Source organism: Lissotriton vulgaris, chromosome 11 (genome assembly GCF_964263255.1).
Source record: "Lissotriton vulgaris chromosome 11, aLisVul1.2, whole genome shotgun sequence".
NCBI classification, from domain to species: Eukaryota; Metazoa; Chordata; class Amphibia; order Caudata; family Salamandridae; genus Lissotriton; species Lissotriton vulgaris.
The window spans coordinates 824,622,881-824,650,735 of NC_141699.1; the positions used below are offsets into that span (position 1 = coordinate 824,622,881).

The 27,855-nt window shown below is 47.0% G+C and overlaps 1 protein-coding gene across 1 annotated transcript; it reads left to right on the top strand.

Moving 5' to 3' along the window:
• Nucleotides 1–3,693: 3,693 nt before the first annotated feature.
• AMOTL2 (angiomotin like 2) lies at nucleotides 3,694–24,937 on the top strand. Its single transcript, XM_086943934.1, has 10 exons — nucleotides 3,694–3,865; nucleotides 7,590–8,380; nucleotides 11,374–11,620; nucleotides 13,647–13,791; nucleotides 14,120–14,212; nucleotides 16,746–17,041; nucleotides 17,684–17,976; nucleotides 18,352–18,563; nucleotides 18,940–19,101; nucleotides 22,349–24,937. Exons 2-10 carry the CDS (start codon nucleotides 7,698–7,700, stop codon nucleotides 22,414–22,416), a joined length of 2,199 nt encoding a protein of 732 aa, XP_086800060.1. The 5' UTR covers nucleotides 3,694–3,865; nucleotides 7,590–7,697; the 3' UTR covers nucleotides 22,417–24,937.
• Nucleotides 24,938–27,855: the final 2,918 nt, after the last annotated feature.

Here is a 27,855-nt window from a genome sequence, read left to right on the forward strand (position 1 = left end):
ATCACCTTGTGTGTTTTGCTGTTCACCCTATGTGGAAAGGGTTTGCCCAGACGTGGGTCCTGTGCTTACTACGCCACTGGAGTCAAGCTATCCTGGTTGAAGACGGCTGATAGCCAGAAACCGGTCCTAGGATGATTGATTCCGGTCCAGGGAAGACATGGCTTGGCAGTTCGGTCTGGACTGTTCCCATGAGGCACAGGGTCAAGACTGATTTGCATATGGCCATGTCTGAACTGGGGTGGCGTGGTGAGCAAAATATTGATGGATTCAACCCAGATCTGTGACTGGGTGTGAATGTTTTGCCATTGTGCAACATTCCGTCCATCACCTTGTGTGTTTTGCTGTTCACCCTAAGTGGGAAGCGTATGCTCAGATGTGGGACCTGTGCTCACTACACCACTGGAGTCAAGCTATCCTGGGTGAAGACAGCTGATAGCCAGAACCCAGTCCTAGGATGCTTGATTCCGGTCCAGTGAAGACATGGCTTGGCAGTTCGGTCTGTACTGTTCCCATGAGTCACAGGGTCAAGACTGATTTGCAAGTGGCCATGTCTGAACTGGGTTGGGGTAGTGAGCAAAATAACGATGGATTCAACCCAGATCTGTGACTGGAGGTGAATGTTTTGCCATTGTGCAACATTCCGTCCATCACCTTGTGTGTTTTGCTAACCTCAAACCTGACAAAAAATCTAAACTGTGGACAAAAACCTAAACAGCCTACCTCCAGGACCACTTAAACTGACTAGGATACTCGCGGGGGACTCTAACTGCCACTGTGCCTCGCCCTCTAGCCTAACTACCCAATGGGTATCCCCATTGGCCCACACTGTGTTACCCTCCCGAAGAACCCCGGAGGAAGACATCCTTTGGATGCCACCCCCAGGACCCACATTGTGCCGCTGGAAGCTTCCCGCCACCTCACTCTGACACTAACCTCTTTGCCCTCTACTTGGCTCTTTTCCCCACTCCCTCCATCATGGGGCTGCCCTTGGAGGAGCGTGAAAGTGACTGCATCCCGAAAGACACTTTAGCGGTGCATTATATTCTCATATAGTCTTCCCCCGCGTATATACAGTGTGACGTATGTTAATAATAGGAAATAGCATATATATAACGATATCTCTGGAATCTAATACAACTTATATGTGAGTTTAAAACCCTAACTGACAGAATAGTGATTCTTCGTGAATATGTCTGTAAACATGTTTATACACAAAAGAAATAGTGCTGTGTTTACTAAATGGGATTCATGTGCTTAAAACTCTAATTAAACAATTATGTTTTTACTGCATTAACTTCAAAAGTATGTGTAGAGACATTTAAATTCACTTGTGTTTAAAAGAGTTGTGAGACGGAGATGCAATTGGATACAAGCTCACAGTATAAGTTTAACCATAGAATTCTTTGTGTGGTTATGCATGTAATTTGTGTTCCCACTGCAGGTGAATGAGGCTTCATTAACGGAAAGAAGAAGGTCTTTGTTCTCAGCGAATAGTGAGGCATGTGAAGTGGCAACTGGTACAAGGAGAGTGATAACAAGATGGGAGGAGAGTTCTCATGGGAGAAGGAGACGAGACCAAGGATGGCCAGGATAGTGATTCATGCAGCATCGGCTATTCCGCTATAGCGGAGGAGCGTCACCCCACTGAGAGCAGTGTATAAAGGAAATTGTTTTCCTTCCTGCTTGGCTGCAGGGCGGGGCAGGTGGGGCTGGCCAGTGCAGGGGGCAGGGGAAGGAGAAGGGGAAGGAGTGTTAAGCACTGTCCCTAAGTGCCCATGACTGCTTGGCTGGCCCTGGGTCGGCCCAACTGTCATGTGCACTTTGCATCATCCCCACTAGGCTGCATTACACAGCCTGATGAGGAACATGCCCAGTCTCCAAGGGGATTCTGGGAGGCTGTATGCTTCCTGTTGCTGCCCCAGAAGATGACAAAGGAGAGGTGGTGGCACCCGGCATCACCCAGGTAAGTCCATTTTTTTTTGTATTACCCCCAGCCCCACCACCCCACACTTACTAGCAGCCGCTACTGGATTCATGAGAATAACAAGATGGTGTGAAGAAACCTATGTGTGGTGGTAGAATGGAAAATTACAAGATGGATTTGTGGGACGTACTTTGGATGCAACTGATATTATGATACAACGTAGTGAGAGATAGGTAGCATTCTGGCTTAGGGCGCCTTGAGGTACAGATCTCTTTGACTTTTGTGGTTTATGCTGCTTGACCCATGTTGGTCGATTCTTTTACAGAGGACTCTTATTGCTGATACCTTTTTCCATATTCCCTTCTTACCTAAACCTTGCCTTAGCTTAGGGTTGCCACGTTAGAGTAAAGTAGAGTAGGGACAGACAGGGAGTCCATGCTTACCTTTAATGACAAATGAATGCAATCTGATGCGAAATTCTGTTTCCTTATTACTTACATCTCAATTATTGACCTAGTGGTTTTCTTTATATTATATAGAGTGAACCGCTTTCGAAGATTTGGCTTCATCTTATTTGCATTGTACTTGTATACTATTATACTTAGATTAGTTTACATAAATGTGTTTTTGAATTTGAATCTAGAATAAAACTTACTAACTTGAGACTTGATTTTGAAATGAGTTATTGTGTAACCACATTGGCTACACTGTATTTGGATATTGCCGTAAGGTGTTTTTCTCCTCACCCGACCGTCGGATATGTGTTACTGTGTAAGAGGGTCCAGTTTATCACCCTCCTCTTGCTACTTTGACCCGACGGGGTCCAACTGACTCATAGAACCTCCATCCACTATGCCTACCTGCATAGAGAGAAAAGGCATAGAGACCCAGATGGATATAAGACAATAGACCCGTTTCACGCGGGAGACTCCCGGTTTGTCAAGCAAAACATGTGCTTTATTATAACTATCTCCCTCCTGAAGTCTCTACTTTTATGGAAGTCATTTGGGAAAATATATTTACCTTATTTTTACCTCAAAATCTCCCACGTTCTCGTTCTAAAATGTTGGCATGTATGCAGATGTAAAGGGAGTGGGGAGGCTGAGAGGGAGGTGAAGTAAGAGAAAGACAGAAGGAGGGATAGAGAGCGAGAGAGAGAGCATGAGAGAAAGAAACTAGAGATTGAGTAAGAATGTTTGGAGATCTGATGCCTCTGAAAATGAAGGAGCTCGAAATCACTTTTAGATGCTGTCAAGAGAAAGGATGCGTTTTGATACCGCGCGAGAACCTTGCTTGCAGCAGAGTGCGTGTTCGAGCTCCATGGACCTTCGAGGCGCCCTTCTCTCCGCCTCGTTACAGTGAAAGGGGTTGTCCCATTGTTCACACTCGACAATTCCTTGCAATCGTTCGGTGCTTTACAAAATAGACCCGTTTTCTAACAGATAGCTGTTGAAACCTGTTCGTGTTGTTTTACAATTTGCAGAGGTTGCCCCGGGGGACTCTGAGCTATGCAAATAATAAAATAAAAACACAAATACAGTGAACTTGATGTTAGCATTCTGGGTGAATGCCACACGGGTCTCCATAAGGCTGCTACTGGCTCCTCCTGTTGGCCCGCCAGCGGCACTGCACCGAGCTGGGGGAGGGGCCGGCTGGGCGGGAGCAAGGAAGGTTATTTGTGGTTCGGCTTTGATGCCAAGGGGAGCCTGAACCGCTCGCATTCCTGGCATAGCTCAGCCCTTGAACAAGCCTTCCTGCCTCTGCGGGGAGCTCAGAGCTGTGTCAGGCGGCGGAGAGGCAGGACCTCAGCAGCAGGCACTGCAGCCCAGAGCACCCCACAGGAACAAGCCCCGGGGACACACAGCAGCGGGACACTGCACCACAGCCAGGAAGGAATCAAGAAACACCCTGCCTGTCCTCCGCGCATTCTGCTATGGTTTGGTGAGCATCCATTACATACCGCTCTGCTGGAGTGCTCGCGCGCCGGGAATTATGTACATAGAATATAGCGACTGCGGCAACTCCTGTAGTGTACGATGTTATTTATTACTACTCTGTCATGAGTGAAGACAGTATTCTTTGGTTGGCCTAAGAGGTTCCATGTTCGTGGGTTATTTTATCGTGTAATGTTGTGTTTTCTGTGCTGTTGTGCACGCTCCTCTTGCATACATCCTTTTATCTGAATTACCTCAAGGCGCTTAACCAGTGTGCTGGAGGAAACTGAGGCCAAAGGCTTTGTTTTTAGATTGATTTAAGGGGGACACCCAGCCGCTGTTATTTCACTCATACATCAACGCGTCAACCGGTGTGCACTCCAAGTGCCACCTTGCTAGTAGCGTAGCCAATGTGCCATGGGCCCTAGCGCAAGAAGGGAAATGTGCCTCCTGGCCGCGGTGTGAATGATAAAACACAGCACTAAAAAAACATTTTTTTTGTCTCCCTCTGCCGCACTGTTTGCCTAATTATTATGTGTTTGTTTATATCTTTTTTGCTTCCTCGATCTTGCTTTGTAATGCAACCTTTATTTCCTGTGTATATGTAAAGCGCTCTGATACCCACGGGTCAAGCTAGCGCTATATACAACTTGTAAAATTAAAAAGAAATGATGGGTTCAGAGGGCCCTTCGAGCTTCAGGGACCACTGCACCTGCTGCACCAATGCAGGCTACGTCCCTGCACGTTACTGTGATGAACAGCAGCACCGCGATTTGTGTTGTTTTTTTTGGTTTAAAAAACGCTTACTTCATTCAACATATAAAAATAAATAAAATAAAATAAAAAATAAAAACATAGTTTTAGCGTTGTGCTGAATATAACGAGGGTGTAAAAATACCAGGGATTACTCAGCCATGTGTTGACTGGAGACATAACATAGCAAATCGTGTACACCCCCAGCCACGTGTTGAAAAAAAAGGTATATATGTATCCGTTAAGCCGGACCACGTCCTATGTGAACCTCAAATGCCTCACGTGTGCATATTTTGGCGTCGGTGCGGTGTACACGTGTGGGGCTCTTCTTGTTTGGGGGGTGCCTGGTAGTAGTATGGGACGAGAGGAAACCTCTTCGGTTTTTTTTATTTTCAAGCTGAAATGATTATTTTCATAACCTAACCACATAGCATTATGTGTTGATGATTGCTTTGAATAAACCAGACACATGGACACGTAGCTACAATGAGATTTCACGTCGATGTGTTTGCATGCAACGTAGGTATGACTTACATAGGGTAAATATGGTTAGAAGGAAAATGAAAACGTTGGGTATAGCGCTTTGAAATGAAGGCACACATCTACCTGACACGTTCTCAACGCACCCCGTGCGCCCACCTAGTGTGCAAGGCTGGGAAGGAGACATGGCGGCCTCCGCGTGGATTTATTTCACGGCTGCTTGTGTTGTTCACCTGGGTGGATGTTGCTCACCTCTTCGGCCCGCCTCGCATACTTTCCCTCTTAGACACACTTCAAGAGAGACAGGTTTGCCTGCGTCATGTGCTTGTCAGGGCCCTTCAGAGAAGCTGCAACACTCCCAGAGAGAGCTGAAAAATGTCCCACGGCAGGAGTGTTGTATGGGGGTGGCAGGGCTGATCGGAAGTAGAGGTGATTGGCTTGAGATTTCCAGAATGTCAATGCGAATGAAAGGCCTGTGGGGCTTGGGAAGCACAGACACATGGCAGGCAAATTGGGGAGTTGTTCACTCGCCGGTGCCTCGGGAAGGCCGGTAGAACCAGTCACATGCCAGGCAGTCTGAGTCTTTTAGGCAGGTTAGTGCCCCTGACGTTTGAGTGGCTCTACCCAGCCCCACTGCCTTCACCCGTCCTTTCAAAGACAACGTCCCTTGTACAGGCCTACCTCCATACCCCAGTCCCAGGCTGCTTCTGGCGGGCCTGTGTACAGGTGCAGCTTCTACGTACCCGGGCCGGGCACGGTCGGGCCTCTCCCTTGTGTGCAATGCTCTGCGAGGCCTGCAGATTATCCAGGCCTTGTTCCCCATTCAGCCGGAATGCTAACTGCCTGAATGCCTCTGGGATGATGTCAGGCCCGAGGTATTCACAGCACAAAGGAGCGGGCCCGGCGAAGAGAGACCGAAAACCAACAGCTATTTGATGTGAACACAGAAGAAGGCCGTGTGTTTGTGTGCGAGAAAGAGTGCCAGGTAAACACTGAGCCAGGGTGTGAACATATCTGACGTGTTAATGGCACATACATCTGATGTTCAGCGAAGTGCAACGTTTGTGAGTTTGATAATGACAAAAAATCTCGATATTTATTTGTAAAAAGAAAACCTGCCAAAAGAGGAAAAAAATCTTCTTCAGAGCAGGGGACAGCGGTCGGTTTTGTCCCCCCACAGCTTAATAGTTCTTTATGCATGTGCTATTCCCATAAGATCTGCGTTAGAACTTTATGAGGCATTGCCTTTCTGTGTGTCAGGAAACCAAGAGGACCTCTTCTAAATCTGTACAGTGATGTTTCTGTACCATACCTGTTGTTAACAGAAGCCTTGGTTATCCTGGTGGACACATACAAGCTTATAATGAGACCTTTCCCTAGTGTTATGGGTACTCCTCTCTGTAGAGAGAGGCCTACATTATCAATGGGCAGGAGGAGGTCCCTACGTTTGTATAGCTTTTCTGAGGAGGACCCCCTTTGTGCTCAGGGGTGAGTGGAAAGTAATGCCTACAAACCTGTATGCGAAGTCTGGGGAATCCTAAATGTAAAGAAGTGTTTTGAAGGTTTCATAGGAACGTTTTGAGTGATTGCATATGTGGGTAGACGGTGTACTGAGGGATCACCAAATATATGTGCGGAGGGGTGTTAAGGTGCTTAGAAGAACCTGCTTCTTGTAGGAAATGCAAGCATATTTTGTCTCTAGAGGATTAGGAAGCCCAAGTTAGAGCGGCTCATATACCTTCTCTCTTGAATAGACAATGCGTGAGCTGGCCTTCTGTATGAGAAAATCTATGGTATGCAAGGTTGCGCCACTTGTAGCACTGTGATGAGAATCCTTTGAATTCGAACACTGAATTGACCTGTTATTAAAAAAAACTAGAGGGGCATCTATGTTTATAATTGCCCAGCTGTGGGCCTTATAGCATTCTCTGGTGACATGTTCATGCACATGCTATTGCTTTGTTCTGGGAAGCACAAATGACAGTCGATCCAGGGTAGAGATTTGATTGGTCAGGTATATTAATGAGATAGTGAGTTCGAACTGGCAGCTGCATCATCAACCAATGGTCAATGCGCAAGCAGGTTCGGCACTGCGTGACAACGTCACGGGGCATGGCAATACTAGATTGTTAATTGAATAATGATGTATCCTAACACTTATCTTTGTGCATAGACAGCACAGAAGGCCCTTGCTGAAATACCTGTGTGCATGCCGTGTGGTAGGCCTGCTGGGTCTAGTGCGCCTTGAGTAGTAGCAATCTGCCTAGATATCTCGTACAGAGGTCTATGCCCCACTGTTTTCACAAGAGGCCTATCATAGGAAGATTCGTTCATATTTGAAGCATTTGCTGTTAAAAGGTATGGATTTGACTGAATCTGCATCAGTAATGCCATTAGGAATTGGAGTAAGCGCAGTCCTAGTTAAACTCGAGGTTGGTTATTAGTGGGGAATTTATCCATGCTCTGTTTGTGACGTTTGTCTTTGTTTTCTTCCCCAGGTCTCCGAGAGGTGTTTTTGGTCTTTGGAGCATCTGGATTTAATTTTACTAAGGGATATTTTTCAAGATTTTTCTTTTCCTTACTTCGGCGGTCCAGCACTTTGATCCATGATGAGGACAGCGGAGGATTCGTCGAGCACCGTCCTTCACCGGCTCATCCAGGAGCAGCTTAGGTATGGCAACCTGACGGAGAACCGCACGCTGCTGGCCATACAGCAGCAGGCCCTGCGAGGTGGCGGGAGTCCTGGGAGCCCTCGCCTCTCCCTGGAGAACCTGAACCAGGAGGAGAGCCAAGTCGTGCCACAGTCTACGCGCCAGGAGCCCCAGGGGCAGGAGTACCACTGCGACCATTTCTACACAGAGAACCCTATGTACAGGGTGTACCAGTCGCAGCACAAAGGGGAAGAGCTGCCCACTTATGAGGAGGCCAAGGCTCAATCCCAATACTATGCCGCTCAGCGTGGTCCAGCCACCCAACCCGCCGAGAGCTACCAAGAGGAGTCCCTGAAAGAACTGAAGCATGGGCACGTGAGGTCTCTGAGTGAGCGTCTCATGCAGCTATCCCTGGAGCGCGCTGGCGCCAAGAGCCAGAGCCTGCTCAGCTCCTCGCACAGCTACCCACAGCTGCCCAGGCATCAGCACCACCACCACCAGCCTCCAACCTCCAAGGGGCCTTATGCCGAGGTGGGACACAGCGCTCTTCCAGGATATCCAGCATACCAACAGGGGTACCAGTCAGAGCCTAAGCCTTACTCCAGAGACGCGCCCTTCTACCATCACCCTGAAGTCAGGTGAGTGAAGTTTTATAGTTCGTATTTCATGTTTACCATTTAGCATCAATCAATCACATTACCTATGTAGAGGTTTAACCAGTTCCTAAACTTTAATCAGAAAATTGACACACAGCACAGGTACATAATGACACCATCTCAGCAATCAACCTATCAGGGTCATTTGGGAAAATTCGTCCGAGGAGTTCCCGAACCCACAGCGAGAATGTTTCAACTCTTAGTTTATTTTCCATTTGGGAACAAGAAACAAAAAGCTCTTGGAGTGGTCCTCAAGATGTCCCCACAGAGACAGAGGGTGCAAGAGGAGGCAGGCGTAAGGGAATGTTGAACCCAGAGTAGGGCTACGTATTTAAGTGTAGATATTGTTGGGAGAACGGGCACTAACGTCAATCCAGGCACTGGTGAAACATTGCCATCCCAGCCCTCCTAGCTGCAGGCAGAGGTTAGGTGTATTTACACTGGAGCATTATTGAGTGCCAAGGCAATACAGTGTCCCAAGAGTAAAAAACAGGATCCATAAAACCTTCGTTAGGACCTTAATGAAGTGGGCACCTCCCAGTGAGACCTGTTAGACAGGTGCCCAAAGTAAATGGTGCTCACAAGCAGTGAGAGTGGGCGTCACACCAGTGGCACCTATTGGGCCTGCCCGTGCCCTCTTGGGCTTGTTTGCTCTTGTGCGAGAATCTATGGCCCTGTGCCTCTCCCATGCCAGTCTAGCAGGCTCCTTTCCACAAGGAATGTGGGAGAGTGAAAGCCCAGGGAGGGGAGACGGGAAAAGTGACTGTCGTCACATCCCTTCATACTGAAGCTCTATATTTCCAGGCCATGCAGTCACACGAGAACAAGAGGTCTCTTTGAGGACATCACCCCCTACACGAACAGACTGGAAGGGGTGGTGGACTGAGTTTTTTTAACCATTTCTGGAATAAAAGATGTGTCAGAGTGCCTACACTGTGAGGGAAGTGCAGGAAAACACATGGCGCATGCTCAGCAGACCTGCAGGTGAGAGATGGTGCTCACTTTCGCAAAGTGTGTCAGAGAGGGGCGTAGAGACGCACTTCCCCACAATAACTACAGTCCAGGCGGGAATTACAGGTGCTGGCTCTGCCACAGTCGCTGAAGTCCATCAGTCCCTTCCAGGGCAGACGTGAGTGACCCTAACTGTCGCACAGTACATAAAGTACTTTTACTCTTGTCTCATAGCCCAAAAATACTGCAGGTCTGTGCTGGTACTTCCGGCACCTAGTCCTTGAGCTGTCCGATTTCTGCAAGGATTGTGGGTGAACAGACTATGCTAATCACCTTGTTTTCTCTTCCCCTCCGTTGCACAGTTATGTATTGTTCATGCTGTATTCTTTATCCGTGGTTTGCTTACTTATTGTCAGCCTTCTAGGTAATGTAAGGCCCTTCTGTTTTTCACAATGTGTATGTGAAGCGCTCTGATACCTATGGGTCTAGCTAGCGCTATACAAAACTTTTAAATAAAAATAAAAAAAATACAAAGGGCGGGGTGCTTAGAGGTGCTGCGTCCCCACCACCCTTAAGGAAGGTGGGTGGCCCTTCTCGCTGTTTCATATCCTCAACAACCCTGCCAGTGCGCACTGGTTTGCAGAACCTATGGTCCAGAGATTTACATGGACCACAGACCCATGCAGAGGTACCTCTCCTTTCCTGTTGATGGTACCCATACATATAAAATCTTCACTTACTTAATCGATGCTGCACCCATCACGTTCCCAACAGTAGTGAAAGTGCTTTGTCCCATTAGCCGGGGTACGTGCACAGCTATAGTTTGGATGAATGAGCCGTGAACTCTCCCCTGGCTTGTAGGACACTGACAGGAAGCGATAATATTGGACGGGAAATGCCCCGGTTTCCAAGGGAACAAAAGAGAAGGACATATTTATTTATTGTTCAGGGGTCAGCTCATTGCCGAGGAATTCTAGTCTCTCGTTTTAGAACAACGTGCGCAGACAGGCGAAGACTGTAGGAAATGCCTGAGGAGGCCAGCCCTTGGTGGCGACCGCCATCTTAGATTCCAGGAGTTCCCGACTGTCGCCAGAGCAAGAATGGCCCCAACTTCATTTAGCTATGGACGTCAAAAATAGCCAACTTAAATAGTACACAGTATGTTGCATATCCTAGGAATCCATGTGCGTTAAGATTAGGGCTTTCTGTCCAACCAAAATTAGTATTTTAAGTAAGAGATATGACAACTGTCACAGTAGAACAGTATGCCTGCAACAAGGAGGCTTCTTTGACTGCTACATGTTTATCTAGAAATACAATTGGATTTGATGTGTTGGTCGGACATGAATATTCTTACTCATAGGGCTAGTTGTTTAATATTAGGTACAGATGGCAGATTATTGGTGGTAATGGCGTGACAAGGGTAATTGTGAGTTCTTAGGCAAATGTATTTCATATTTGGCCATTTCACAGTCCCACAACGAGCAAGAACTACAACAAAAGAGCATATTTGTGTTTTTTATGGATTGTTTAGAATATTATAGCCTGTCTACTCCTGTTCTTCTGGGGAGTAAAACGTTTCTGTAATTGGTTATAGTTTGGTTGACTTCATCTTTATGTGCAGCGGCATGGTATTGTTCTCTAAGTCCTGAAAAAGCAAAATTCATAACATTATACCTTGTAAATATTGCTTGGCGTGCCCCACTGCAAAAGCTCTTTTTCTCCTATTGAGCCCAGTTTTTCCCCAGTTTTCATTTCTTAAGTATAGAGGAGAGGGTGTTCTCTGCTGATAATTTGCTATTGGCTTGTATTATTTTCTTGTCAGTGGGAAGCATATTTCTTAATTGTAGGTGCCTCTTTTTTCTTTAAAATGTAGTTCCTAACATTTGTGAACTTCTATATTCCCCCAATCAGAACGCGAGATCCATAGCCCATGTGACATGATAGTGCTCAATTGGAGTTTGTTGTCTGATTCATGTCAGTACAGATCTTCAAGTGTATCTTTTCTGATGTCTCCCCTGCAGGGTGGTGCAATCCCAAATGCCATATGTGCAACAGCAGCAGCATTCACCACCACCACCAGCGCAAACTCCTGCCCTACGCTACAGCCCCCTGTCATCCCTTACACCGGCTGGCATGGAAGCCCTCGTTACAGCGCAGGCTGCCACCGCCAGCAGTCACATGGCCCAGATGGATGTCCTGCTGAGGGAGAATGAGAAGCTGCGACGAGAGGTGGAGGCCTACAGCAAGAAAGCCGGGCGTATCCAGAAGGTATGGGAGTGCAAGGACACAGAGTTTGATCGATTGCTGCGGCCTGTGCCATGCCTCCCCTTGACGGGACACTGCATGCATAGTAAACTGAAGCTTTCAGAACAAGGGTGTCCAATTCTGGTTCACATTTACCAGTCATTCCATAGTTTTTAGATGTCCACTTGATATACATTTATGTTACGTGAGTGAGACATATTAAAATTAATTCCATTCTGTCATTTGGATTTGGTACCTTAAAGGCAGCAGTTCAATTAATCTAAATTGTCATAATTCGCACAGTCAGTGGTTATCTTAAAAACATGCTAAAGAAAATGCCAAAACAGGTAATAAAGAACCAATAGCTTTATTCGTGACTGCTTGCAACATGTTGGGTCTCAGCACTTAACATCTAAGGCTCCTAGAGGTCAGGTTTGAGATCCACTGGAGAAGCTGTGTGATCAGTTCAAAGACTAGAATAGCAGAGGGTGGTGCAGGTCAAGAATGAATTTCAGTGGCGGAGATGTGTGGGGTACTATTACACGAATACCAGAGACCTCCCTAGGTAAGACAAAAGTATCTTCTCATGCCTTTGGTTGGGAACCTTTTATAATAAGGCAAGAGGCTTCAGCGGGCAAGGCTTTTGGGCCATTGAGAGCGCCGTCCTTGCTTGCAGGAATGTACTGTTGTAACAGTGTCGTTCATTGCATTCAGTCAGACTAATTGTCTCTGACATGAGGGCGACGTTCTCAAGCTCTCCCTTCTCGAGGAATTTGTATCTAAATTTTGTAGTAGACTGAATGAAGAAACTCAACTAAGCCATAGATAGAGCAGCAGGTGGCGGGGATAACTGGCCTGCTCTTGTATGTTGTCCCCCGGGACATAGCCACATACACACAGCACCCCCTGCACGTGCTTAAACAGCTGCCAGTCGCTGAGGCATGCTGTAGCACAATGACAGAGCCAGCACATGTGGGCCTGTGTGGACAGAGACTCTTTCACCAGCACCCCAGCAGTTGGTCCCATTCCCAACCGCCTACTGAAGAACCATTGTGTGCAAGATTGACGGGGGTCTGAAGGTGCCATGTCTGCTCATCTTTGAGCAGGTGGTCAGTAGGGGAGTCGCTACTCAGGCCAACAGTGGAACAGACTATAGAGGGGATCTCTACATCTATATATATAACGAAAGGCCAGCAGTTAGGATAAAAACAAGAAAAAATGGGATGTCAGGGAAGAAGGGACGGGAACGAAAAAAGGCAGGCAAAAGAAAGAGAAAAAAAGGGAACAAGAAAAAATACTAAAATGAAGTGGAAAGGGGACATGAGCAGCGGCAGGAAAAGCAGCAGCAGCGTGAATGGAGTGATGAAGACAGAGGGGCTTGATGTGTAGGAACTGGAATTGGAAAGAGGAAAAGGGAATCTGGGAAAAGTAATAATACATTCGAAGGGTGAAGGAAGGGGAGGATGAAAGGAACAGAGAGAAAGTCACAAGTGGGGGGAAATGGTTCAAAGTAGGAAGAAAAACAAAGGAACAGACCCATAAAGCAGGGCTAAAAGAGGCAGAGGTGAATCGATTTGTCTATAAATTAAACTCCAAATCCGTATTTTTTTTAGGTAGTGGTATTTTTATTACGTCCAATTCTCTGGATTGTTTAGCCACTTTACAACCAGTGCAGGTACCTCAAGGCTGTCGCTGATGGGGGCTTAACATTTAACAATGGCCTCATTCTAAAACATTCTTCTTAAGGCCACTGGTTTAATCTCTTACCTGAAATCATCATGTTTTCCATATACCATAGAATTAAGTTCTGTGGATTCTTTAAAGTTGCCCACAAAGTCCAGCACATGATGTACAATGTATCTGCAGTGCGTAGGTTTTGATTATTCATTTTACGGATCACATAGTAAACCAGCTGTGTTGTCTCTCCCACAATGCCAACTCTTGTACATGCCCTCTTGCATGCCAAACCTTGCGCATGATCCCTCCATGCAACGCGCGGCTAATCCTCCAGTTTGCTGCCATGATGCTGAGCTATACTTTCTTGTTGCAGCTGGAAACAGAGATCGAACGCATCTCGGAGGACTATGAGAGTCTGATGAAGGCCTCGAGCAAGCGGGAGATGCTGGAGAAAACCATGCGCGATAAACTGGAGGGAGAGGTGCTGCGGCTGAAGGACCTCAACTTGGAGCTCCGAGGTAGGCACCGTGGTGACATGGAACAGTATAAGGAAGAAATGCAGCCAATGGTGGCAGGACAGTGGACAGCAGTAGGCTGGCCTACATGGAGCCTGCAGATGGACACATTCTGCAGACTTTGCTATATAGGTTAATGTGCTTCTGCGCTGTGAGTGGCTGTATAGTGTCTGCTGTGAGTGGCTGGATAGTGTCTGCAGTGCCTATATGTAAAAGCATTGAGTTTAGTTGCAAAATGGGTCTGGCTTAGTCCTCTTGCCCGCAGCAACTACCAATTTTTTTCTGCATTTAGTGATTTATAACCGTGTTTCCTTATTTTCCTTTTGAACAGATCGTTTGGAGACTGCCAGCAAGCATCTGGCTGTTAAGACCCTGGAACAGCGAGATGACAGTCAAGGGACGGTGGCAAAGCTCCTTGCACAGCGTAAGTTCTCGATGCGGGTCTCCCATGTTTGAGTGGCTCTGTTGGGGCACAACCAGTAACTGTGGATCTGAACAAAAATGACGTCTCTATAAAACAAAGCCCCAATGCCAAGTACTCCTCACATGGTGCTTCCCACTGTAGTGCATTTTCCTTCGGGCATTGATACAGGCGGGCGGGGTGGGGGGGGGGGGCGGTGAGGTGCACTGGCAGAGCACACTGTAAAATTATTCTGGTCACGAAAATAGCAGGGAGTTCTGCAGGCTGGGGCTCAATAAAGCCCGCCCCCAGATCTGTGTGGAAGAACTGCTGGATAGGACTAATGGTTTAGATGTGGTGACTGAGCTATTTACTGGCCCCACCGCTGCAGGCACAACCTAGGGATTTTGGGGCCCTTGGGCCAAACTAATTCTGGGGGCCTTTTTGGAACAGCATTCAATTTATGATCCAATTTCAGCTCTCTCTCACACTTTTTGGCCAGGTCACGGACAGTGCACAAGTGCACTGGTCCAAATTCTAAATGTGTTTACATCTAATGTTCAGGGACCCTGTGTGTTTTCAATTTTGTAGTACAACAGTGGATCACTAGTATTACTGCAAATAATCTCTGTGACACCCTCCCATTTCTCACATGGGAGGTCAGGTTTTGCTATAAAATAACTCTTTTATGGAAGTTGCATGAATCCAGAAAAAGCATGTATCTGCAAAATGTCTGTAATAGACTCTCACACTTCACCCACATTAAAATAAATTAAGGTAAAACTTAATTTAAACCAATATGTTTAAGAAGTATTTAAGGTCATCAGGGCAAGACTCTGCTGCAGAACAGAGCTGGCTCTATCAGGGACCCCCTGAAAGGCTGGGGGCTTGCGCCACAGACCACTTTGCCCATACATTAAAACTTCCCTGCGCTGCTGAAACATTAGCGCTTGCTTCAGCTCAAGATTAAGGGTTACTGGCTGAACCGTGTGCCCGGACTGAAAACGTCATCATTGAAGTGCGTTGGAAGACCCGTTTGAGTCTAGGATATGAGGTCAGCACAGGTGATAGCGTGGTTACTGGGGGTCACGCTTCTGGAACAAGGACATACCAGTACTGGGGGGCACTGGCAGTGTTTCTCTGTCTGCCAAAGGTACGCGTTCCTCAGGAGGATAGACCGAACAGTACTGCAGCTGCTTCCCAGGGCCCTTCAGAAAGGAACAATGCGGCGTCAGGGAGGGAGCAGGCACAACCCCCTCTGAGGAGGAGCCTTCTCCTAGAAATGCCTTTGCCGTCCCCCTGGGAACACTGAGCTGTGCTTTGGCACTCAGGGTCGGCCATTAATCAGCCCCGAGCTCAGCGTGACCTGAATTCCACACATACCAAGGGCTGTTCCCGCCCTTCCCAGAAGCTGACCTCCTCCCTCCTGCTGCCCTCTCCCCCGTGACTGTGGCAGGCCCTGCTCTCGGGCCTCGTGCCCTGTGTGCTCCGGGCTTCCAAGCCTTCTTTTCTGCCCGCACCCCCAGGGTCGGATCCTGATGCCGAAATCAGGGCAGAAAGTCTGGCTTGCCCAGTCCAAACGTGGCACTCGTTCACAAGGGTGGCTGGCAGGATAATTTAGGGTTTGGAACTGGTTGCTGCCTCTGAGAAGCCTGTAGGACAGCGAGACTGGCTTGGGCTGGTCTAGTTACCTCGGCTTTGAAAGGGAATATAGAAAGGACTAGAATCTATGGGGATGGGCAAGAGTCCGTTATCTACCCGGCTCTCACCAATGTTGGTCTCCATCTGTTTTGTCATACAGGCTCACACTTCACAACATTAAGCCCCCCCCCCCTTCTCTCTCCCCCCGCAACACTGCAACAAAAAAGGGCATTCCATTAGAACAGGATCCTAAAAAAAAGAACATTTTGGTGATGGTCACCTTCTGGAGCAATTTAGAACAACCGAAAAGTCTAATTATTACTACTAAGCGTCTCACACAATTCAAGTAGTGCTCCCACAAAAGGCTCAAAATGCTGTGCTTTGTGGGTGCTTGCAGAAAGCTGTCAAAGCTTCGCTACCATTCTCTTGCACACGCCCCTTTACGTGGTGTCTACCTCTGCCGTCATCAATGTAACTGCGGCCTGACAGTTCTCCCCTGGTTGCTGCAGACGTCGTGTCCAAGACATGTCGTTCTGTTAATCCTTGAAGGTTGTTTCCCTGACGTCCTTCGCCTGTAATCAAGTCCCGCTCCACTGCTTTGCCTCTTTCCTGGGGCGGGGCATGGATCTCTGCCCAGAGAGGGAATGCGGAGACTGAACTGGAGCCAGTCAGTCCAGGATCTGCATCCTGAAACTGATGCCTTCCTAGCACTGTGTTCCCCACCCCGTGGCCATGTCACGTGACTGCCTCAGTGTTTGTCTTAGGCTGTTTGGTTAATTTTGTGATGCTACGGTTAAAAGGAAAGAAATCCAAGCTCAGACGTCTACCGTGAGAATCTGCTCTTGCATGTGAACTGTGGCTGTTTCAACCCTCAGGTACCAGGCTCAAGGGTATATCTTTTTTTTCTCGTTTTTAGACCATGAAGAACAACAGGAGCGCGAGAAGCTCGAGAGGGAAGTGTCCCTGTTGCGGCGGGCAAGCGAGGATCAACGTCGGCGGGCTGAGCTCCTGGAGCAGGCCTTGAGCAATGCACAGACAAGGGCGGTCAAGATGGAAGACGAGCTGCGAAAGAAACGGGCATACGTGGAGAAGGTGGAGCGGCTGCAGCAAGCCCTGAGCCAACTGCAGGCTGCATGCGAGAAGCGAGAGCAGCTGGAGACACGTCTGCGTACCCGACTAGAGCAGGAGCTGAAGATCATAAGATCCCAGCAGGTGAGTTGATCTCTCTTTGGGGTCTTATGTGGTCAAGATGGCATGGCCAGGAGTTCTGTTCTGGACCAGGTCTGAGTGTTGACATCATGTACTGAAAGTCACCATCTTGGCTGGCCAAAGCAACCCTATAATAGTTTTCATTCAGTTTAGTTCTACAACCTATGGGAACACCTCAACTGAAAGCCTCTAACATTGCAGAAGACATATCCCCTTCTATGGTTTCCTCCCTAATAAATATATATTTCCTGTGGTCTTCTCCTAGGTGAGAAAGGCATATATTCATCTTCTCTCTGGACACCACTCTGAAAAATTAAACCTCTGTCACAGTTCTCATCCCGAGAGTCTTCTTTCGAGGGCATAATCATCAGAAAAGCTTCCCTAAATATAAAAATATATTATATCGTGTATTTTATTTTATTTTTCCTCAATGTGTTTATTTCAAGATGAGAAGGGCCATCTCAGAAATTAGTATATTGTATGCTTTAAGAACACTGTAGAAAGTGTGGATCGTAAGAACTTTTTCTCAAAAGTTATAAGTGTAATGTGGCTCAATGTACATTTCAATTGGCATTAGTGTAGAAAGGGAAAAAAGAGTGTTGTGGAATTTACTCTAACCCACACTTTCCTGCTTTGTCCATGAAGAGGCAAACGATGATGCAGAGCGGTGCCAGCCCCGAGCTCAGCCCCTCGTTGCTTTCAGCACAGCTGCGTGAGAAGGAGGAGCATATTCTGGCCTTGGAGGCGGACATGACCAAGTGGGAGCAGAAGTATCTGGAAGAGTGCACCATGAGGCAGTTTGCCATGGATGCTGCTGCCACAGCCGCTGCACAGCGAGACACAACCATAATCAACCACTCGCCACGGAATTCACCCAACAGCAGCTTCAATGAAGACCTTGTGATGGCCAACCACCGGCATCAGGAGATGGAAAACAGGTGTGTATGTGTGTGTGTGTACACACGCAAACCGTTGCATTAGGTTCCATAAAAAGTCATTGGTGCACCCGATATATGTGAAGTGATAAAGCCTCCCCCTGCCATCCAGGCTTTGTCATACTTTTACAGTTGGTCAACCACGAGTACAGATAGGAAACCCTCATTAAATTATGACTTCTGTTACATAAATAACTGGCACACCAAGAGGTAAAGGTTCCTATTCAAGTTGCCATACAAAGTATAAGGGTCCCTCTGTTCACTGGTGAAATGTAAACAATTGTTGCAAAGAAAATCAGATGATTTTGCATGTTAGACCTAGTGTGATCACTGTGTATGACCAGACTCTAACCCTTGTTATTCCTTTGCGTCTTCCAGGATCAAAACTCTACATGCTCAGATCCTAGAGAAGGACGCCGTCATCAAAGTCCTTCATCAGCGCACCCGTAAGGAGAACGGTAGGGCACTCCAGAGCCCCCTGCGGCCAGCCAAGTCAGTGCCATCCATCTTTGCTGCACTAAGTACCCAGAGCTGGCAGGGACCTCAGCTCCGTGAGCGGCTTGCCGACACTGCACCCAGAGGGAGCTTAGGTAGGTGGACAGTCTATGGTTGCTTGACTTCACTGTAGATATAGCGCACATGTAAGGTTACAGATTTGAGGGTCAGTTTATCTGCTCAGATTCTCACCATGTTCCTTTCATCACATCACTGACATCACACAGTTCAATAGAGTCCCACTCAGTTCTCACTCTCATCTGGAGTGCCTTACATGCTCAGTGACAGTAATGCAGAAATCCATTTAGGTGAATTAGATAGGCCTGTTGGTCTTTCTATCATTGCTCTCTGTGTCACCCTGAATAGTGCATATTGTGCGATTTCTGGCTTAATGTTTGACACATCCAGTAGAGTAGAATACTACCTAAACGACTTGGACTTGATGCTTACTATTGTCTTTTATTTTGACAGAAAAACTAGTGCCGGAGGAGACTGCAGCAATTTCGAATGGTCTTCAGACCGGGCATTCTAAACATGGCAGTAAGGATGGAAGCACCCAGACTGAGCGAGCGGCAGAACAGGCTACCACGGGCCTGGAGCACCAACTGAGTGGCAGTGCAGCGTCCTCATTAGGTAAGAGCAAACAAAAAGCTAATGTTCCCCCCCACCGTGCTTGAGATCACCTATGCAAAACGCTTTGCTAGTAGTGTTTCAGGAGGGAGTATAGCCAAAGATACATGGGTGTTAGGAGGATGAGCAAAGGGTGTGTATATAATGAACTAAGGCAGAATTACCCACTGTGGGCCACATTCACAGAACTAACTTAAGACAAAATCCTAAAATTACTACCATTTTGGTATTCACTGAAGGCACTTATTCATTTTAGTATTCACAGAAGGCACTTACTAATTTCGGGATTCACAGAAGTTAGGAGTCCTAACTTTAAGATTCCTAAATGCCTTCTGTGAATACCGAAAGTCTTAAAGTTAGAATTTTTCTGAGTTTAGGAGTAGTAAAATTAGGACTCCTAACTTTAGGACTCCTAAATGCCTTCTGTGAATTCCAAAAGTCTTAAAGTTAGGATTTTTCTCAGTTTAGGAGCCCTAAAGTTAGGAGTCTTAACTTTACTACTACTAAACTGAGAAAAATCCTAACTTTAAGACTTTCGGTATTCACAGAAGGCATTTAGGAGTCCTAAAGTTAGGACTCCTAACTTCTGTGAATACCGAAATGAGTAAGTGCCTTCTGTGAATACCAAAATGGCAGTAAGTTTGGATTTTGTCTTAAGTTAGTTCTGTGAACCGGGCCCCCAAACTTTAGGTTACATGGATTCTAACTTAAGCTTTACCACCTGACCATGGACAAATGAAGAAATGCATGCCATTGTGCCTCCGATCCCAAAGCACATATACTTCAGGGTTATTAAACTGGCTGGCTATTGAAATTAAGCGCTATGTAAATATTTGGGCACTGCCATTATAGTTTGATCTGCTGTGCAATAGACACAAAGAAAGGAGTCGAATACCAGGCAGATAAAGTTAATAAGTATGGTGTTGTGAGTAGTGGTTAAAGGGCAGTCGGTTAAGTTTGTAGAGTATTGATGAGACCAAACATTAAACAGTGACAAGTTTAGAACAGAGTACAGGTAGGACAAGTTTTAAAAAATCTGTCATGGATAAAAATCTGGCCGTTTTGGCATGAAAGCAAGGCGAGCTTGAAGGGGGCTTAGAGCTCTCCACTGGCCTCCAAAAGGGACCCACAATGCGATTCAAAAGTGAGTGGGCACAAAGACTGAGCTCCCATTTCAGAAGCAGCCAGGTACACGACTTGGAAACATGCCAAGTTTTTTGCTGCACTCGTACTGAACTAAACGCACCTTAGTGTCCTATGTTGTCGGAAATGTTGATGAAGAACCACATTTTCCCACTTACTCCATCAGCGGTTAATGCTATAAAAACGAAGGCTTAGTCTTGCCCTTTTCGGTTGTCCTGGGCCTTCGCCCACACGTCAGTGGGCCTGGGTGGTGTGATGTTGCGTGCCCCATGAGAGCACCGCTCCGTAAACTCAGTCACCTGTAATTCTTCCCAGCCCCACCCTCCGCCCGCTCCTGCCAAGGCTGATAAAGACCGAGCCCTGCATAGCTGAGTTCTGAGGTAAACGCCGAGTACTCTCGCTGCGGCCGGTGAGTAATGCCCAGGAATCCGTGCCGCGCGCACCTCTGACCAGCGCGCATGCGCGGGGCTGACGGCCTGCTCTGCGCCTCGGCAAAGCCATGAGTGGAAAGGACCACTTCATCGCATGTAAAGGAGCCGCCCATCGGCTACAGCTGCTGATTGGCCAAATTCCAGGTAGTGACTGCCCATACGACTGAGGCGCTAGGAAGTATGTGGGCATGCCATGGTCACACATACCCGCGCTTGAACTGGATTTGCGTCTGGTGGCAGGGTTACATTACAATATGGCTCCATGTCCTTGGTTCACCACATTTTCACTCCTGGGCATTCCTTTTACACTTCTTGGTATTCTTTGTGTATTGAGAGCCGAGGCTGGCAATCTGCGACCCCAATGCAGTGCATTTTTAAGTGAAAGCTCAGGACTGGAACCGTAGTGTGCTGCTGACGCGGGGAACACAGAGGACCGTGGCAGACCAGCATTCTAGAAATGCTGCTCGAGCTCATTAACGCTTTGCACGAGCCTGCTGTATTTGGGCGCGCAGACCAGTTTCCTATTAGGGACTCATTGTAGATTACAATGCCCCCCTTCTCCACATACTGGACAGAGCCTGTTCAGCACGAAAAAAACCAACAGCCCCACGAAGAGTTACAACCATAAAGATTTACGAGCATATTTGACGAAACACTTTGAGTTGGATGAAACGGAAAACGGAAGCAGATGTTCTCTGGTATTTGCTCAGAGCAGCCTGTGCTGGTTTTGTGCTTGTGTGGTAGGATGGCTCCAAGCCACAGGCATTTTAAATATTTAATGCTAGTTCCTCGATTCCGCCCACCCTACACTACTTAGCCTTTTTTCTCCTAGCCAATGTAATCAAGGTGTTGTGACGTAAGTTCAAACTGCGGGAGATGAAACTTTATAATCCATGTATGTGCAACACTGGTGTACGGGCTCTTTCTAGTCATTCAAGTGGGTTATTTGTTCCCCGAATCAGCTCCAAATATTTCCTCACGGAGCTCTGAGAGATACTCACACTACATAGACCCTACTTCAAGAATTCCACGACCATAGATGGAGCTAGTAGGTCTGCTGCGGGACTGGCTCAGATATGGTGCTCATTTTTCCTACAGGCAGCTCCGCATATAACAGCATGACATGCTCTCCTGCAATAATCTACTTCCTTGGTGTACCTGCCGCCCAACCCCAATGGCTGGTTTAAGAGTGAGTCATGGAAACTTAGAATCATTAGCAGTCTCAGCAGCTATCCATTATTGCATTGTTGCATTTTAATACAAACACTCTCTACTACTTGTCTTCTGCCCCATGGCCATTAACTATTACATTCGAAATGAACAGTTTGTGCACAAGCTTAACAGCAGAAGAAAGGATGATTTCAGTTCCTGAGACTGCGTCTTGAGTGTTCTCTGCTTTAGAATGGCAGGCTTTTGGGTTCTCTACTGGAAACCGCCTGGTCTTCTGGGTTCTCTTCAACAGACATTCCCGGTCTTCTGGTTTGGACTGTCCGATGGAGACAGCAGTGTCTTATTCTGTTTTGCGGCAGAAATCTGCCTCACTCAATCTTTCAGCAGTCTAGTGGTTCGTGATGATATTGTCCTTGTGGGTTGTGGCTATGAGTGCTAGTTTATAAGTTACCTTGGCATACAAAAATGAGGCTTGGTTATAATCTTTTCCTTTCCTTATTTTGCAGAGACCTTGGCATCGCTGACCCTCAACAGGACCCCAGATCACTCTGACATGGTGGAGATACTCATCTGAGCATGCAAGGTATTGCGGATTCCGGTTGTGTCATCTTCCACACCGCTCCCACTCTCCCTGCCTGCAGATGTTATGCTGTGAAGACAGGATAGTGAGAAAGCCATGAGCTCACTTGGCTGGCATTGGGTGCAGTTCTCTAATGCAGCAACTCGCCCTCAAGCTAAGCGTATCGAGAGCTAGGAGTCATGGAGACTGATGGTTGAAGACTCGAGAGCGAAAGCCCTGGATTCTCCGGAACAGAGATCAAATGCCGGGGCACAGATTGTTAGATGGATCGCCACAAGGCTACAAAGGAGGTTGCAATCCAAATTGATTTGGTGCTTGAATGTGGGCTGCATAGCCAGGAGCATATCTTACACGGGACTCAGCAGGACTGGATGATCACCTGCCTAGGTGTTTGTCCTCTCTTCTCTAAGACACCAGGACTCTGGATCACCTTTGGGAAGTGCCAAGGGCCATCAGCAAGAGTGACAAGGAAGAAATAATTTCCAGTTGGTTTATCTTTATTCACTCAGATCACTCACTTCCCGGAATGGTGGCCCCCAGGTTTGATGAATGTTTCTGAGATTCAAACTCTTCACTTGTATTATCTTCATTTCGAAAGAAGTTGCAAAAAGAAGAGCTCCTGGAAGAGACCATTTTAGTTTAAGTTGGGGAGGACTCAAGCCAGTCTTTTATTGGCAATGTTTGCCTGGACAGCCTTGGGTGGCCAACATGGGGAGGGATGATTCAAGAATCCTTACACTGCGTAGCCCCCATTGTTGAAGATGGACCAAACAGCTGGATTCGGATATATGAACATTTTTTTGTAAATAGATCACTTATCTATTTTTGTAAAACAAACAATCGGAAAGGAAAGACAACTATTTATATAGCCCAGGTGTTTTTATCAGCCCTTTCCATGTCCGTCTGCAGCCTCATTCTTTTCATTTTCCGCTTCCTCTTTTCTGTCTAAGTTTTTCTGATTCTGCAGTCCGCCATTTTGCAACTGCTTTGCAGTGAGGCCTTTAGTAGCTACTGTTGTAGGCGTTCATCACCCGTGCCCTACTCTCTTCTACTTCAGGCTCATGAAAGTTACAGATTAAAGGGCCTGTCTTCTCCTTCTATTAAGCAGGATATTTCCAGATGTTTAAAAAACGCGTGCCTTGTGAGCTGTAGATACTTAACAGCATAGTGACAGGTTAGCATGGGCACTACAAGACAAAATCATAAGATACTGCTGAAGGTTGGGGCAGGCCTAGAATACTGAGCATCCTGCAGTGTATGATTATGATGACTTGGCAGACCTGGGGAAATATATCCATGGCAAAGGAAGGGTTCTGCAGGACAGGACTGAAGTATATTGGCTGAGCCGCACAAAACTGTCAATACTGTAGCAGTCGACAGTTCTGCAGGTCGGGGTTGAGGTGTAATGGCAGTAGTGGAAGAAGATTTCAGAACTGGATGAGTTTCCGGGATTTAATTGAGGAGAGCTGTGTGGAAACCTCAATACTGGAATAGTAAAAGAGTCTACAGGTCTGGATTAAGGTGCCTGGGTTGAGTTGTAGAAGTATCTTAGAACTGGGAGGGAGGGCAGGTGTTCCTCAGGCCAGAGATGATATACTTTGTGGTTCCTGTAAGAAGATCTCAGAACATAAAGAGCTGTGCAGAGAAGGACTGATGTGCATTGTCAGAGCTGTGTAAGGGTTTTAACATTAGAATAGTAGAGGGTTCTGTAGGTCGGTAGAAGGCACACAGTTAGAGTCATTGAATATCTCCTAGTGAAATAGAGGGTTCTGAGGGTCAGGATTGGGGGATTGAGAAAGCTATGTGTGGGATCTTTTGTACTAAAACAAGGGTTAGGACAAATCTGAATATGCGAGGTCTCATTTCTCGGGCACTGTGCTATTAGCCTATTGGTGGTGCCTGATAAAAAATCAATAGAAGGAATGCCTACTTTAGACACCTGAGGCGAGTCAAAGCATTGAACATGGGATTTAGGGCTGTGGAACACCTCTTATCAATGTTGTAAATGTATACCCTTTTCTTCAACACTTTTCATTTTTAGTCTTCTCTCTCCCCACTCTCTCTCTCTATCTCTTTCTCTCCCTCCCTCTCTCTCTATATATATAAATATAAATATATATATTTCCCATTCCCTGGGGATGCAGTCGCTGGTTGAATGCATTCGCCGAATATCCCGCCATTGTTTACAAGAACGAATTGTTTTAAGTGAAAAACAAGCTATTGTGACAGCGATAAAAAAAATCCACAGAAACATAATATATTTTTTACTAATATTGGTATTTCCTTGTGTAAGTGTGTTTTGAGTTTTGGTCGCTTGTGAACCCCTTCGCCAAAGACAGTTTGTGTATTGTTTATTTTTAAGTTATAAGAAGTATTTAAATGTGTAAGTGAGGCTATTTGTATTAATATTCGTGTTGCTATGCTGTCCAAGTATTGAGACTGCTGTGTCATTCCAATTCCACTTGGCATATTGATATTTTAATAATAAAACTGTTAAATATTTAAGAAAAAAGTAGTGAATGTCTTTGCAGTAATTTTTTGTACATTTCCCCGACAAGAGCCTTTCAACTTCTCTCAGTGCCCTCTGTAGGAAGCAACACCTGCATTTAGACAATTCTGCAATCTTTGCCGTCTCGCACCTAACTAGTATCACACGCCTCTTACCTCTGAACAATTCCACACATTTCATATCTCACTAGCCTCTTCTGCTCACCCCCACATCACTAATACATACTTTCTTTGGTGGGTCACCTATTCTATAAGTCACTGATAAACACTAGCAAGGTCCTTGCCTATAGTGAGCAACAAAGCTGATCCAGAAAGTGACTCTGAATAATAACCAGTGGCAGACATTAATTAAAACACTTCACTTCATCCACCACTTCATTCTGCTCACAAACTTTAATGAGTTACACGTATATCGTTCTATGTGACTGCAATAGGTTATTACAGGCCAGGTGTAGATCTTGCCAGGGCCTAATCTAGGCGTCGAGGTGCCCGGTGCCCTGAGTGAATGCCCTCGTTCAGTCAGTCATGGAAAATCCCAAGCCGGGCTTGTGCAACAGCGGCCTAGGGGAGGAAGAATTCCAGAAGTCCGAATTCGTGGGCGAGCTGAAAATGAAAATATGCCGAGGTTTGTGTACACATTCCGCTCCTCCGCCCCCTCTTCCTGCTCATTCAGTAGCGGGTCTCTAGACTAGGATACTGTGAGATTTCAACAGTCTCGGAAAGCGCGGTAAGTAGAAGTAAACATCCAGTAATTCACTTGTGAGGTGAGAATGACTCGAGACAGGCTCTATTCCAGACCTACCAGCCCTTCAGAGGGGTTATCCTTTTGATATATCTCCCAAATTCACTTAGTCTACCTAGTCTGCTGTCTTTCTTGCTATCTAGTTCTGTTGCACAGCTCTATGTCCTAATCCTTTTCGTCTTCGGCGTTATCTTTCACATTACCTTCCTCGCAGCGACCTCACTTTCTCACCTTTCCCCCTCTCATACCCATCCCCGGGGTTCAGTCTCTTTCTTCCAGAACATTAGACCTAGATTTACAAACAGTTCATGCTCGTAGCGAAGGCAAGGCATCAGACTGTGCTGCGTTGTAGGGAGGGAGCTGATCTGCGCCATATTTACAAAGATATGGTGCTGTTCAACTCTCTCCCTGCTCTGGCGCCCTTGTGGCTGCTTATCACTGATGTAGGCACCCTTGTGCCATGGTGCGTGGGTGCCTGCATTGTGGGCAGGATAGTTTTGTGAGGAAGGAAGGGGGAGGGGGGGGGGGGTACTTTCCTGCACAAAAACTATCCTTAGAGGCAGGCCCCAGGGAACCGGCACGGAAGATGGCCCCACTTTTGTGAGGGGGATCAGGTTCCGGGGAATGAAATAATATGAAGTAATTTAATTTTAAAAAGTAAAAGAAACTTAGTTTATAGCCGGACCGGTCTGCGCCATCTCTGCTCACCAACCCCTTGGCGCCTCACATCATGCATGTATGGGGACTGGCAGCCCCTAGGAGCCAATCCTGGCGCTTGGGGCACAGGTATCTCTTCGCCTGGAGCACCCCCATTAGAGCCCAAAGGGCTCCTAATGGGCATGCGCAAAAAAGTGCAAACACAAGTGCGCATGCGTGGGCACAGGTAAAAAATTCACCCTCCGTCCCCACTCATGCGCACTTGTGTTGCTTGCCCTGGTGACATATCATCATGTCAGTCAACATGACGCCACCCCGCCCACCCCCTTCAGACTCTGAAGGGGGTGAGCGATGTGATGTCATGCTGACTGACATGATGATTGGGCTGTCAGTTCTCCTGAGGCCCGCCTGCCTTGGTGTCTGCGTATTTACTTTGAACTGTAAACCGCCGAGGGAGCTGCGGGCCGCTGCAGGTGGGCGGGGGGGGCTACGCCCATACGCCCCAATGGACGCACCGCGCCTGCCCTGCAGTGTACAGTCCCAAGGGTTGTGTGTAATAGAGGGACTGTTGAATTGGCAGGCCTGTTGGATGGGGTAGGGGGACCGATTCCTTGTCTCTGTGATCCTGTAAGGCGGGTGCATAGTAGCATTTTATTTTGAAGCCTTAATTCTTCGCTTGCGCACAGTAAGGAAAAACCGGATAAGCCAGCTAGTGGGGATAATGGTGGAGGACAAACCATTAATGCGCTTTTACATCTAGCAACTAAGTTTAGGTCCATTTCTGTCCCGAATGGGGAGTCAGTGAACATATCTCCTGAAATATGATATGTTATGGAAAATCAATATAATTAATTGATCTGCAGCATCTCAAGCCCATTGGAAGCAATTTAGTTGAGTGGTTGTCAAACACAAATACTGTAAGCTGCTGGTTAATGTAGAAAAAGATGTTTGCACTGGAAAAAACTCCAGCTCTCTCTTTCAAGTAAGGCCATGCTTACCCTGCCGAGGTTTGTCTATGTATTGCATAAGACACCATATGAGGTACCGGGTATGTTCTTTGAAGAAGCTAGGTCACAGAACGCGTTCCCTATTATACAACAATGCAGCACCCAGGACTGCATCCATCCACCCATACACCCAGCCATGCATCCATCCATACACCCATCCATTCATCCATCCGCCATCCATTCATCCACCCATCCATGCACCTATCCATACAGCCATCCATTCATCCATCCGGCATCCATTCATCCACCCACCCATGCATCCACCCATACAGCCATCCATTCATCCATCCGCCATCCATCCATTCATCCACCCATCCATGCATCCATCCATACAGCCATCCATGCATCCATCCACCTATCCATGCATCCATCCAGCCAGCCATACACCCGTCCATGCATCCATTCGCCATCCATTCATCCATCCGCCATCCATTCATCCACCCATCCATCCGCCATCCATTCATCCATCCGCCATCCATTCATCCACCCATCCATGCATCCATCCATACAGCCATCCAT